General features: G+C 41.4%; 1 protein-coding gene across 2 annotated transcripts in view; it reads right to left on the minus strand.

Annotated features, from left to right (window-relative positions):
* Positions 1–14613, minus strand: part of SLC12A1 (solute carrier family 12 member 1) — a 47412-nt gene that overhangs the window by 6418 nt on the left and 26381 nt on the right. For both annotated transcript variants that reach the window (XM_034434704.2, XM_034434703.2), the window contains exons 15-20: positions 11354–11453; positions 10008–10119; positions 5341–5481; positions 2749–2855; positions 1618–1700; positions 79–222 (exon numbers count right to left, since the gene is read on the minus strand). In XM_034434704.2, coding sequence (XP_034290595.2) covers positions 79–222; positions 1618–1700; positions 2749–2855; positions 5341–5481; positions 10008–10119; positions 11354–11453 — 687 coding nt within the window. The remainder of the gene's footprint in view (positions 1–78; positions 223–1617; positions 1701–2748; positions 2856–5340; positions 5482–10007; positions 10120–11353; positions 11454–14613) is intronic.

Raw genomic sequence — 14613 nt, forward strand, 5'->3', positions numbered from 1 at the left:
TCTGTTCTCGAAGTAGCTCTTCAGGAAAAAAAAAGCTTACAGGCAGATCTTATGCACACATTATTTTTAAGCATATACCTTTTTTGGGCATCGTCTTTGTAAAGTTGAGCTTGGTGGCTCTTCTAAAGAATCTACGGATGCCATAATTTTGTTCTTCAAATTCGTTATCTTTAAGAGCTGCTTCTAGGGCTTCTCTCTCCTGCTCCATCTTCTTCAGTTCCTCTGTTAACCAAAAGAAAGACTCGTGGTGTGACTACTTAGAAATCGTCCAAGAAAAACAGGGATAGGATTCAATTACTGTTTCATCACTGAACCTGAGCTCTCAGCTTTTCTGTTTCCTTTTTGCCTGTTAATGATTGCCTCCTGTCAAGATACCCTTGAATGAAGACGCCACTGCTTCTTCAGCATTTTTTATTCTGTAATGAATTTCTGCCTCAAAACATCCATAAATGCATTTTTAGATTGAAAACATGCACGCATCGGGCACAAATATTTGACTTCTGCAGTTTGTTTCATGGTATTTTGGAAACGGTGGGAATATCAATTGTATGGAAATGCAGAAAAGAGACAGCAGGTGGCAGCAGAGGGTTACCATTTTTTTTTATGACGGCTACCTCACACATTGATTTTAAGCAAAAACAAAGTCATAAATACATACTTAATGGCCTGGTCTATACATGGCATTAAGAATAGGCTTGAGTTTGCTTATTATATTTTTCCTGAACATCTGGATTAGCCTTAGGTAATTTTATTTTCTTAATAAGCCCCAAATGTGGGAACTTTAGCTTGAAAATAGTTTATGAATTCTGGTTTCCCTTTAGCTAAGGTTTGACATATCTGAAGTACAAATCATGGGTTATTCTTAGTTCATTTGGTAAAAGTCAAATTCTATTTAAAGATTTTAAAGCAAGAACAGTATAGAAAATGACCTATTCCATAGGCTAAATTTCATTTTGCTGTTCTCCCCATGTAATTCCTCCTGGTAATTTTTTTTTTTTTCAAACCAACCGCAGAAAGGACAAGATAGCGATGGGGATATGATTGTCAAATAATGGGTTGCACAGAAGATACAATGATATCCCTTAGTTAGGAAGTTAGAAAGGAAGCATGTTTTTTTTCATTTCCCAAGTAAGTTGCTACAGTTTGCTTTATCTTAGGCTGCTCTTGAAGGTGGCATTAGAAGCTATAGTTCAATGTTCTTCAAACTTGGCACCGTTAAGATATGTGGACTTCAACTCCCAGAATCCCTCGTCTAGCATGTCCAATGGCAGAGGAAATCAAGACATAAAGGGCTTTGTAAGGTTATGACCAGTTCTTGGGATGGAGCCAGAAAATCAGCTGGCAACGACAGCAGCTCACACACTACTGGTGACTCTCTGCTTCTACCTATTAGCAGAACTGCATTCTGTACCAATTCTATTAAAGCAGTGTTTTTCAAATTTGGCAATATTAAGATGTCTGGATTTCCATTCCCAGAATTCCTCTGCCATCCTTTTCAAGGAAGAAATTAGTATCCATGTGTTTAGAAATTAGTACAGTTATTAAGGGAATATTTTTGTTCCCAGAAAGCATAACTATCATAGGAATGGTCCGAAATTTTCCCGAGTCTTGACATACCTTGAACCTGGAGGACTTGCGATATATCGAACCCTTGACTCGTTCGAACAATTATCACGCCAAATTCAAAGTCGAACGCATCACTGGAATAAAGTTTACATTAAAAAACATATTTAAAAAGTATTGAGTGACCCAGATTGAAATAGTAACAAGTTACTATAAAGCCATGTCTGTTAAGTAAATTTTAACTTGAATCAAACTTATAACATGACAATAAAAATAATGCAGGCATATAATACATCAGTGTCTGCTTCAAAAATGTTTGCCAAAACATACTTTGAACCTGCAAGGAAGCCTGGAAAAAAAAAATCCTGCCTGCTTTAATGATGTAATGCAAGGTACTGTGTTTTCAAGAAATTGGAAATATTTCTAAATCATTTTCAAACTGTGCAAACCTCTAGGACATACTGTAGTCTCTTTTTGCATACAAGCATTATTTTGTTTCATAAGCATTGTTGTTGTTAGTTGCAAAGTTGTGTCTGACCCACTGTAACCCCATGGACAACGTTCCTCCAGGCTTTCCTGTCCTCTACCATCAGGGGTGAAATCCAGCAGGTTCTGACAGGTTCTGGAGAACTGGTAGCGGAAATTTTGAGTAGTTCAGAGAATTGGCAAATGCCACCTCTGGCTGGCCCCGGAGTGGGGTGGGAATGGAGATTTTGCAATATCCTTCTCCCAGGAGTAGGATGGGAATGGAGATTTTGCAGTATCCTTCCCCCCAGGAGTGGGGTGGGAATGGGGATTTTGCAGAATCCGTCCTCTGCCACGCCCACCAAGCCACACCACGCCCACTAAGCCACACCCACAGAACCGGTAGTAAAAAAAATTGGATTCCACCACTGTCTTCCATCCCCCGGAGTCCATTTAATCTGCTTCAGTGACTCCATCCAGCCACCTCATTCTCTGTCGCCCCTTTCTTCTTTTGCCCTCAATCGTTCCCAGCATTAGGTTCTTCTCCAGTGAGCCACGAGCATAGAAAGCAATAATAACCATTTTTGTCTTCAAGATATGTTTGGAATCTTGAAGTGCAAGTTCAAAAATAATTTTGTAAATCAGCCCTTTTTTTAAAGAAAAAACAAGCTGTTGCTTCTAATTCCTAGCAGCATAATATACTTCCAAATTCATACTTACTGTAGGGCACCTGTGTAGTTTTCAACTTGCATTGCAGTGGCATGTCTCCAATCTTTTTTAAATCCAAGCACCAAAGTGTTAGGTTTCATTCTTCCCAAACCGGAGGCCTGCCAGTATAAAATACCGTGTTTAAAAACAAGACATGTGCAAGGTTTATCTAAAATTAGAAGTGATGCAGAAATATAATGGGAGTACAGTGATGTTCTGGTGGGATTTAAGATTAAAATCTATCTGGCAAGTGTCCTTCATGCTTGTACCCAAGCAGCACGTGTAAAGATTAGTTCTAAATCATCTGAGCTATAAAATGATTTTTAAACGGCAAGAAATGACTACAGTACTATCCATTTGCATTCCTTTGGATTCAAAAATCAAACTTTGAAAATTAGATCAACATAATTTTCAGGCTACTGGTTGTGTGATTGCTTTTAACACAATCCATGCCAGGGTTTCCAGTGCCCTTAATATAAACCAAGGATGATGTTTATATGTTTAAAGAGCCATAACATTGTGCAAGTGTCTTTTAAAGGACAGCTACTACATTCAAGATACTCACAATCTTATCTAAGAGTAAACCTTTTTTGAATACAGTTGGGTTTTTGGGGTTTTTTTTTTTTAGAACAAGCACATCTTCCACTTCACTTCTTTAGATTTTCCCACCCCCTGGAAATCGTGAGTGCTTTCTGATTGAAAAGGCAGCCTACCAATTTTTTTTTTTAAAAAATGAAAATACAGAGGCCTCTTGTTTCAGAAGCATTAGTGCGCTCATTATATCCGATGGTGTAGCAATCAAATTAATACTCTGATCATAAACTCATTGTTTAATTTCACAGCAATTAGAACATCTGGTTGCTTGTATGATAACGAGCTTCTTTTCCCCTGTGAAATCAATGTGAAATGCTAGAAGATGAAGTGTTAATTTCACTGTATAAAATATCTTTTGTGATCCAATATAAAACACTGGTACTATTACATAAGTGTAGGCGGTGGTGGGATTCAAGTAATTTAACAACCGGTTCTCTGCCCTAATGACCAGCTGGGTAGGCGTGGCTTGGTGGTCATGTGACCATGTGGGTGTGACCAACTCAATATCACTCATGTCGACGGGCGCTTCGCCTTAGCTGTTACAATGTAATAAAGGTTAACCATAGAGGCAGTTTCTGTAAGCAGGGCAATAAAGATTAGGCTAGAAATAACACCAGAATGTTTCCTTCCTGCCTTCCTTACAGGATTAGCCCTGTAAAGTGGGAAAAAAACAAAATAAGATTTCTTCCAACAACTGGGTCTCCGAACTGCTTAGAAAATTAACAGCCGGTTCTCCCAAATAGATGTGAACTGGCTGAATCCCACCACTGAGTGTAGGCAATTGCCCGAGTAGTCTGAGACATTTACCGTATTTCTCGGCGTATAAGACGCACCTTAGTTTTTGGGGAGGAAAATAAGAAAAAAGCTGATTGGCAGGTGGATCGGCCTCCCGGAATACCCCCAATCAGCTGTTCCCAGAGGTGAATTTTAGCAACAGGTTCCTTGGTTGTGAACTCTGTGCCTTGCTTTTTTTTTTGCTTTTTTTTCTGCCTCTGAAACTTCTGAAACCCTGTTTCAGAAAAAAAGTTCTTTTCTGCCTCTGAAAGCCTCCGAAACAGAGCTTTTTTAAAAAAGCCTCTGAAGCTCTCATTGGGGGCTTCTTTTCTGAAGCTTTGTTTCTGCTGCTTTTTTCAGCCTCTGAAACCTCCTTTTGAGAAGCTCAGCGAGGCTACATTCGGAGTATAAGACGCACCCAAATTTTCACCCTCTTTTTTGGGGGGAAAAGGTGCGTCTTATACTCTGAAAAATACGGTAAGTTCCTCTAAAACAGGTCTGTTTAACAGAGGATATTGTTCATTGACTATGACAATGTTTTTCAACCTTGGCAATTTGAAGATGGGTAGACTTCAACTCCCAGAATTCCCCAGCCAGAGTATGATGTTTCTTAACCTTAGCAATTTGCAGATGGATGGACTTCAACTCCCATGCTGGCTGGGGAATTCCAGAAGTTGAAATCTACACACTTTCAAATTATGATAGCTGGGGAATTCTGGGAGTTGAAGTTCACCCATCTTCAAGCTACTAAGATGAGAAACACTAGAAATACGGAAATCTATAGAGATTCTCAGTCATCCAGGTCATGATTGTCCTAAAGGTTGCTTTTTCAGGAGGCAACTGGATTTTCTTGTTGTTGTTTTTTTCTTTGAAGACATTTCACTTCTCATCAAGAAGCTTCTTCTCACCATCCAGTCGGAGCTGAAGAAGCTGCTTGGATGAGAAGCGAAACGTCTCCAAAATAAAATTTAAAAAAAAAACCGCATGGAAGTCCAGTTGCCTCCTGAAAAAGCACCTTTGCTTTGGGACTAGAATATGGAATCGATTCATTTTCCCGCCCCATGGATCCATTGCCTCAAAGTAGAGTTATTCCCGAAGTTAGTTAAAATGCCAAGAGCAACATCCCCAAGATACCCTCTGCATTTCCGTGATGCTTTCAGAACTTAAACCTTAATGAATAAACCAACATTCTTGGGTACCGGAGGCCGCTTCGAAGCCGCACTTCAAGCAGCTCACCTGAAGAAGACTTCTGACTCCGTCTCGAAAGCTGTCGGCCGCCACCGCAGCGTAAAAAGCTTTCCTTTTATTTTTCGCCAGCCAGGCCTGCTTCGTTGTCATGCCACTGTTCATCTCTGTAACGCACAGCTTGCGTGGGCCCTGTGTGACACGATCATGCATTAGAGAGGAGCTCTGCATTATGCCCAGCACAATAGCGTGATTTGGAGGGAGGGACCGAATCAAGACTGCGATGTGAGTCAAGGGAAGAAAAAAAGAAAAAAATTTAGATCCCCACAAAAGATTTTTAATTTTTTTTTGCAGAGATTCAATCTTTTGAAAAGAAGCTTGCTGGTCCAAATTGTTCATTTTTTTTCCGTTCAGTCTGTGTGAGCCGCTTAAGTTTTTGTGATCGCTAGAAAAGGCCCGTTTTGAAAATTCAGCTCTGGGAGAGTTTTAATTAACGGTGAAATAATCATGAAGGATTAGCAGAGGAGCTCAATGGTAATTGGACTCCAAGTACTGTATTCACCGTTATTTTTTAAAAAATAACTATGAACTGCACTCTGAACAAGTACCTAGCAGTTCCTAGCAGTTCAAAAGCAGGTAAAAAATGCAAGTAGAAAAATAGGGACCACCTTTGGTGGGAAGGTAACAGCGTTCCGTGCGCCTTTGGCGTTGAGTCATGCCGGCCACATGACCACGGAGACGTCTTCGGACAGCACTGGCTCTTCGGCTTTGAAATGGAGATGAGCACTGCCCCCTAGAGTCGGGAGTGACTAGCACATATGTGCGAGGGGAACCTTTACCTTTACACTATGAACTACGGACATTATTTAAAAAATAATGTTCATAGTTCATAGTTTCCATTTAAAAGCCTACCTAAGCTCGGGATTTAGGCACGGCGTTTTTGCATAAAAGAATATAGCAGCAGATGAGGACCAAAGAAAGGGCATTCTAAATTGTGGAGGGTATTTTTTTTTCCCCCCTGGAGAAGACAATTTGCAATTCCCTTCGGCGATAACTGGCTACCAATTTCACCTGATGTCACATAGACAGTCTAATTTTTTAAAAAACCCCTCCCTGCATTTTGCTTGGCAATTATTTTGTTTCAAATTAGATTCGCTTTGGAACTTCTTGGAGAGTTTTATTACTGTTGGCTGCCCAAAATGTTTTGTCAACATTTAGAAGCGGAGAGGAGATGCTTTATGTAAACAAACATATGCCGATAAATCCCAGTTTTGACATGTGGCAGCTTACAAGTCTGTTGACCGTGTAATGGCAGTGCTTTCCAGTCTGGCTATGCAAAATATGAATTGGAAGCCGTCGTGAAAAAGGTTTCTTTTGTCGTTTGTGATTAAGGCGGCATGTCTGCTTCGAAAGGGCTAAGATATGCTGAAAATAACGGGCTGGACTCAAGGACTGGATTGCTAAAGCTTCATACACGTAGTCCTCGACCTACCACCACAATTTCTGTTGCTAAGCGAGACGTTTGTGTAAGTGAGTTTTGCCCCTTTTTACAACCTTCCTTGCCACAGATGTTAAGCGAAACACTGCAGTTGTTCCGTTAGTAATATGGTTCTCGAGTGAATCTGGATTCTCCATGGACTTTGCTTGTCAGAAGGTCGCAAAAGGGGGATCAGGTGATCCCCGGGTGACACTGCAACCGTCCTAAATATGATTTTGATCACGTGACCATGAGGATGCTGCAATGGTCGTAAGTGTGAAAAACGGTCGTAAGTCACTTTTTTTCAGTGCGGCTGTGACTTTGAATGGTCACCAGATGAACTGTGGTAAGTACAGGACTACCTGTGTCAGCATCAGTTGAACTGCTGAAGCCTTCTGCAGAGGATCCTAATCAGAAGTGATATTCAGCCGGTTCGCCCGAACCAGTAGCGGAAATCGTGGATGGGCCCACCCGCCCTGCCCCGGCTCTATGCCATCCTATTTAGGCACGTTTTTCTGGCCAGGTGTATGCGCGGAAGGTGCATGTGCCAGCAAATCGCATGCACGGAAGGCCGGATGCATGCGTGGATGGGGCCCGTGCGAGCAAAGGGTGCATGCACGCACGCTCACATTTGCGAACCGGTAGAGAAAGTAAGTGAATACCATCCCTGATCCTAATGCTAATGTTCGCCTGATTCACCAGTTGCATCCCTTTCTGGAACGGGACACCTTGCGCACAGTCACTCACGCCCTTGTTACCTCCTGGCTGGACTTCTGTAATGCTCTCTACATGGGGCTCCCCTTGAAGAGCACTCGGAGGCTCCAACTAGTCCAGAATGCGGCTGCGCGGGTAATTATGGGTGCAACCCGTTGCGCCCATGTAACACCTTTCCTGCGCGAGCTGCACTGGCTCCCAGTGGTCTTCCGGGTGCAATTCAAGGTGTTGGTTACCACCTTTAAAGCGCTCCATGGCTCAGGACCTGGCTACCTACAAGACCGCCTTCTGCCACTGATAGCCTCCCACTGTCCAGCTCGCTCCCACAGAGAGGGACTCCTCAGGGTGCCGTTGGCCAAATTATGTCGGCTGGCGACACCCAGGGGGAGAGCCTTCTCTGTGGGAGCCCCTGCCCTTTGGGATGAACTGCCCCCGGACATACGCAAGATCTCTGACCTCCGAGTTTTCCGCTGTGCTCTTAAGACCCTGCTCTTCCGACAGGCAGGGCTAGCTTCATAAATTGAGTTTTAAATTTGGAATTCTTAAATTTTTGGGTTTTTTTAGTTAATTGGCCTTAAATGTAATACTTTTAATAATTTTTTAAATTTAAATTGTGATATTTGTATTGTGTTTTTACCTGGCTGTACACCGCCCCGAGTCCTTCGGGAGAGGGGCGGTATAGAAATAAAATTATCCTTATCCTTATCCTTATATTTCTTGCTTGGTACAGCTGCCATTTTAAACAGGGGGAGTGGGGAGCTGCCTGGATAGTTGGGAGGGGGGAAGTGAGCTGGCGGAGTGAATTGGAGAACGTTTTCCTCAGCGTTTCTCTGCAGCTGGGAGGCGCGCTGATAACCAGTCAAGGTCAACCGTCCTGGTTGGCTGGACGCCATTGGAAGCTGCACCCCACATGATCCCTTGTGCGGGATGTGGATTGGATAATCCTGACTGGACCATTGGGGGAGGGGAGGGTTTTAAGGATGCTTTCTCTATGTGATTTTCGCGCCTATTGCCTCAGACCTTACTTTTCTTTGATTGCCTTCAGTTCATACTCAGTACAAGTACCTTTCTCTATGAAAATGGAGTCAAGGGTTTTTCTTTCTTGAGTATTGAAAGGAGGCATACCTGACAGATACGGAATAAGTCAACAAAGTCGAGTTTTGAATTTGTATATTGTCTATTGCCTCATGTAGTTTGGCTGCATTGTTTCCGAGGCACTTGGTGCTGTCAGAACGTCGTTGTTTTTCTTGCAGACATTTCATTACCAAATTAGGTAACATCATCCGCGCTGGTAAGGAGTGGGGTTTAGGCTCTCAGTTTATATTCTGCCAACAATGACAGGCAAGCCACTCGAAAACCCCACTCCTTACTAGCATGGATGATGTTATTTAGTTTGGCTAATAAAACGTCTGCAAGAAAAACCAGCAAACTCAGAGAGCACCAAGGACCCCCTCATGTCAACCCTGAGCTACGAACATTCTCCTTTATTCGTAGAAACAGCATTCTCTACAGCAATTAAAAAATAAATAAAAACAGGTACTTAACCATAGTTTTTCCCAATGGCTACCCAAATTTAGACCCGTGCATCAGCTGAATGTAAACTAAAGAAAGCATTAATGGATATAAGTAAGAATCATTTAGAATCTTAACGGGCATCGTATTGATAGCTGACAGCCGATAGCTATCTCATCATTCTCTTATTTTTCCCAGTTAAATAGCTTACAACAGTTCATTATGCCAATTTTTATTAGTCAATAAAACTAAGCGTTACTAACTTTTTAGAGGAGGAAATTAAAATACCTAAATCATATATAACGGCACGCTATATAAAATATCCGCAGACGTATAAAACTAGAAACCAATAAGTTAAAAAAAAATTGGAAACCTTTTCTGTCCAAAGCTTTTATAGACTGGAATAAAATACCCACTGGAATAAGGAGTAAAACTTCGCTTTATAAATTAATGGGGCAAAAAAAAAAAAAGCCCTTTATTGAATTGTGTTGTTTTTAATTATTTGAAAGAGTCACTTGTAAAAATAAGTTTATTTTATACAAGTAGCTCGTGACCTACCACCCCAGTTGAGGCCCAGATTTCCGCTGCTAAGCAAGACAATTGTTATGGGAGTTGGGCCCCATTTTATGACCTTTCTTGCCACGGCTGCTAAGTGAATCACTGCAGTTGTTAAGTTGGTAACACAGTTGTTAAGTGAATCTCGCTTTACCTGTTGGAAGGTCGCAAAAGGGGATCACATGACCCCGTCACAAATATGAGTCAGTTGTCAAGGGTCCAAATTTTGACCATGTGACTGTGGGGGATCTTTCAACAGTCGTAAGTGTGAAAACCAGTTTTAACTCCCTTTTCTCAGTCGACTTCAAACAGTCACTAAAGGAATGGTGGTAAGCTACCTGCCTACGGAAGAAGCTTCTGTAGAGCTCTGTCTGTCATTCGGCTTTCCGTGTAGAAAACCTGCAGTTTCCAGTTGCTCTAACGAGAGAGCCATTTTTTGTGAATCACGTAACAAACTTACCACGAACACTTCGCAGCAGAGGCAGAGACCGTTGTTCTTCGTGAATGAATGAGCGATGTCTAACAAAGCTGGTCTTATCATAGGTCCTCCTGTCAAAACGATGCACTGAGGCCTGCAAAAGATGGGAGGAGATGCATTATATCTGATGGTGCATTTACATCTGAGAATAGAATAGAGTAGAGTAGAGTAGAGTAGAGTAGAGTAGAGTAGAGTAGAGTAGAGTAGAGTTGAATAGAATAGAATAGAATAGAATAGAATAGAATAGAATAGAATAGAATAGAATAGAATAGAATAGAATAGAACAGAACAGAACATGGAATGGAATGGAATGGAGAATAGAGTAGAGTAGAGTAGAGTAGAGTAGAGTAGAGTAGAGTAGAGTAGAGTAGAGTAGAGTAGAGTAGAGTAGAATAGAATAGAATAGAACATGGAATGGAATGGAGAATAGAGTAGAGTAGAGTAGAGTAGAGTAGAGTAGAGTAGAATAGAATAGAATAGAATAGAATAGAATAGAATAGAATAGAATAGAACAGAACAGAACATGGAATGGAGAATAGAGTAGAGTAGAGTAGAGTAGAGTAGAATAGAATAGAATAGAATAGAATAGAATAGAATAGAATAGAACATGGAATGGAATGGAGAATAGAGTAGAGTAGAGTAGAGTAGAGTAGAATAGAATAGAATAGAATAGAATAGAATAGAATAGAATAGAATAGAATAGAATAGAATAGAATGAGAACATGGAAGGGAAGGGAAGGGAAGGGAAGGGAAAAGAGAGGAGAAGAGGAGAAGAGAAGAGAAGAGAAGAGAAGAGAAGAGGCTGTCCAGTCTCTTCTTAAAAACCTCCAGTGATGGAGCATCCACAACTTCTGGAGGCAAAGTTGTTCCACTGGTTAATTGAACTCACTGTTAGGAAGTTTCTCCTTAATTCCAGGTTGCTTCTCCCTTTGATCAGTTTCCAACCATTACTTCTTGTCCTTCTGGTGCTTTGGAGAATAATTTGACCCCCTCTTCTTTGTGGCAGCCCCTCAAATACTGAAAGACTGCTATCATGTCGCCCCTAATTCTTCTTTTCTTTAGACTAGCCAGAGCCCAAATTTGCAGCCGTTCTTCCTATGGTTTAGTCTCTAGGCCTTTGCTCATCTTAGTTGCTCTTCTCTGAACTTTTTCCAAAGTCTCAACATCTTTTTTTTTTTTTTTGTAGTATGGTGACCAAAATTGGTTGCAGTCTTCCAGGTGTGATCTTACTAGGGTTTTGTAAAGCAGCGCTAATACTTCATGTGAACTTGATTCTATGCCTCTGTTTATAAAACCCAATCATTGAATCGGTTCCTACAAAAACCTACCGGAAGTTTTTCACATGATCATCCACTGTTGCTAGTTCCAGGGCACTCTCAACAGCATTAATATAGTATAGGGCCTGGGCAGATGACCCCCAGTTTATTTCTGAAAACAAAAACAAAAACAACAAAAAAACCACATCAATTTTAGCTTTTATATTTAACAAAAGTCATTTTACAGATACCATATTTTTGATCCCTTGTAACAAGAAGTACTGTGTTTCCCCAAAAATAAGACCCAACTGGAAAATAAGCCCTAGTATTTATTTATTTATTTATTTATTTATTTATTTATTTATTTATTTATTTATTTATTTATTTATTTATTTATTTATTGGTTCAATTTATATGCCGCCCTTTTCCAGAAACTCAGGGCGGCTTACAATGCGTTAAGCAATAGCCTTCATACTTCATAGTATGATTTTCAGAATGCTTGTAATATAAGTGGAATAGAATAGAATAGAATAGAATAGAATAGAATAGAATAGAATAGAATAGAATAGAAGAACAGAGTTGGAAGGGACCTTGGAGGTCTTCTAATCCAACCCCCTGCCCAGGCAGGAAACCCTACACCACTTCAGACAAAAGGTTATCCAACATCTTCTTAAAAATTTCCAGTGTTGGAGCATTCACAACTTCTGCAGGCAAGTTGTTCCACTGATTAATTGTTCTAACTGTCAGGAAATTTCTCCTTAGTTCTAAATTGCTTGTCTCCTTGATTAGTTTCCACCCATTGCTTCTTGTCCTGCCCTCAGGTGCTTTGGAGAATAGCTTGACTCCCTCTTCTTTGTGGCAACCCCTGAGATATTGGAAGACTGCTATCATGTCTCCTGTAGTCCTTCTTTTCACTAAACTAGACATACCCAGTTCCTGCAACCGTTCTTCATATGTTTTAGCCTCCAGTCCCCTAATCATCTTTGTTGCTTTTCTCTGCACTCTTTCTAGAGTCTCAACATCTTTTTAAAATCGTGGCGACTAAAACTGAATGCAATATTCCAAGTGTGGACTTTCCAAGGCATTATAAAATGGCATTAACACTTCATGTGATCTTGATTCTATCCCTCTGTTTATGCAGCCCGGAACTGTGTTGGCTTTTTTTGGCAGCTGCTGCACACGGCTGGCTAATATCTAAATGGTTGTCTACTAGGACTCCAAGATCTCTCTTGCAGTTACTACTATTGAGCAAGGTACCTCATATACAGTACCTGTGCCTTTTGTTTTTCTTCCCTAAATGTAGAACCTTGCTTTTTTCACTGTTGAGTTTCATTTTGTTAGATAGCGCCCAATGTTCAAGTCTGTCAAGATCCTTCTGTATCTTGAGTCTATCTTCTGGAGTGTTGGCTATTCCTGCCAGCTTGGTGTCATCTGCAAATTTGATGAGTTCCCCATCTATCCCCTTGTCCAAGTCATTGATGAAGATGTTGAAGAGCCTAAAACAGAGCCCTGGAGTACTCCACTGCATACTTCCCTCCATATAGATGCAGTTCCATTGAGGACTACACGTTGAGTGCGGTTGGTCAGCCAGTTACGAATCCATCTGGTGGTGATGCTGTCTAACACACATTTCTCTACTTTATCTAGTAGTAGGTTATGGTCTACTTTATCAAATGCTTTACTGAAGTCCAAGTAAATGGGTTGTATTTAGTTTTCATATGTGAAATGCCAAATGCAAACTATCATCTTATGCCCAGCTAGTGGAAGTAAACCTTACTGCATTTTTAATCTACTCTGACAATATATATGCAGACTCCTTCAAATTGGTCACCAGGTTTTCCCTCTTGACTATAAATAGAATTCCTGCCTTCTTTTCAACCCTTCAGGGTAGGCTAGATCAAGAGAGAGAGATTGCTGAGATTCCAGGAAAATTACTTTTTGTTGTTGTAGGGTATAATAACCGAATCTTGTAAATCAGATCTGGGGATTTTACGGTCCCCAGGACCACATCTGGCCCTTTGGCTGTTCCTGTCTGGTCCTCATGGATTGCTTCTATTTTGAAGCCAACAACCATCTTCACAGCTCTATCAATTTGGCCCTTCACAGCAGTCCCAGTTTCTCATGTGGCTCCTTGGGAAAATTAATTGCCCACTGCTATTTGCAAGCCTATCAAAGCTACCTAAACAAGACATTGATTGTGGATTATTTGATCGTTATATTGAGTTTCTTTCTCATGCTTTCCACTTTCTCAGGATAAAGTTGGCATTTCTCCAGGGGTGGGCTGCTGGGGGTTCGCAGGGGTTCGGGAGAACCCCTAGCTAAGATTCTGTGCAGTTTGGAGAACCCCCCAAATCCCAGTCCTGGTGGCCCTCCCCCCCTCCCCCCCTCCCAGGAGTCCCCACACGGCCCGTTTTGGATGCAGGTACTGTAAGTGCAGGGCGCGGACGGACGCTCGGGGAGGGTGAAAAACGGGCCTAACGGAAATTCAGGAAGGCTGGAAATGGGTCCGTTTCTTCCCTCCAGAGGGCTTGGGGAGCCTGGAGAGGCCATTTTCACCCTCCTGGAGGCTCGAGGAAAGCCTCCAGAGCCCGGGGAGGCCACCCCCCCCCCATGGTGCAGGAAGCCGACTAGGCCATGCCCACCATGGCCATGCCCACCCAGCAACCAGGCAGAGAACCCCTTGGTAAAATTTTTTGAAGCCCACCCCTGCATTTCTCCTTCTTTAACAATTCTCTCGCTCCTATCCCAAAGTCATCTGTCTATCTTTCTTTACATCTCTCCCACCCGACTCTTTTTCTAACCTGTCTTACCAGATAAAAATTCACGTTGGCTGAAAATAATCTATTGTCTCTTGGTTCTATGCAACGTAGTGAAAATAAAAGATATTCAGATGAGCTTCTAAACATTTTTGTTATCTCGGTGCCTTCAACATTCTCAATCCTGAAAGTTCATCACAATCATTTGCGGCGATGTTGGCTATTTGCATCCCTTTCAAGCTTATTTGTCTCTGTGCAATTTAGGAGATTTTTTTCCCCCTAGAATTGAAGACACCGCTGTCTTACTTTTAAAAAGTCTTGCTTGGCTTCTGAACAACCCGCTGCCAAATTTCACTATGAAGTTAAAAAAAAAAAGAGAGAGACAGAGAGACAGAGAGACAGAGAGAGACAGAGAGACAGAGAGAGACAGAGAGAGAGAGCAACGTTTCAAAAGCAAACCGTGATGTCTATTTATGCGAACCACAACTTGACAATAAGGCTTTTTCACTCCTTTTGAAAACCACTTAGCTTATAATATAGTACTTTATAGAGAAGAGGCTCCTTAAAGAAAAAAAA

Source organism: Pantherophis guttatus, chromosome 13 (assembly GCF_059756535.1).
Source record: "Pantherophis guttatus breed Tessera chromosome 13, ASM5975653v1, whole genome shotgun sequence".
Lineage (NCBI taxonomy): Eukaryota > Metazoa > Chordata > Lepidosauria > Squamata > Colubridae > Pantherophis > Pantherophis guttatus.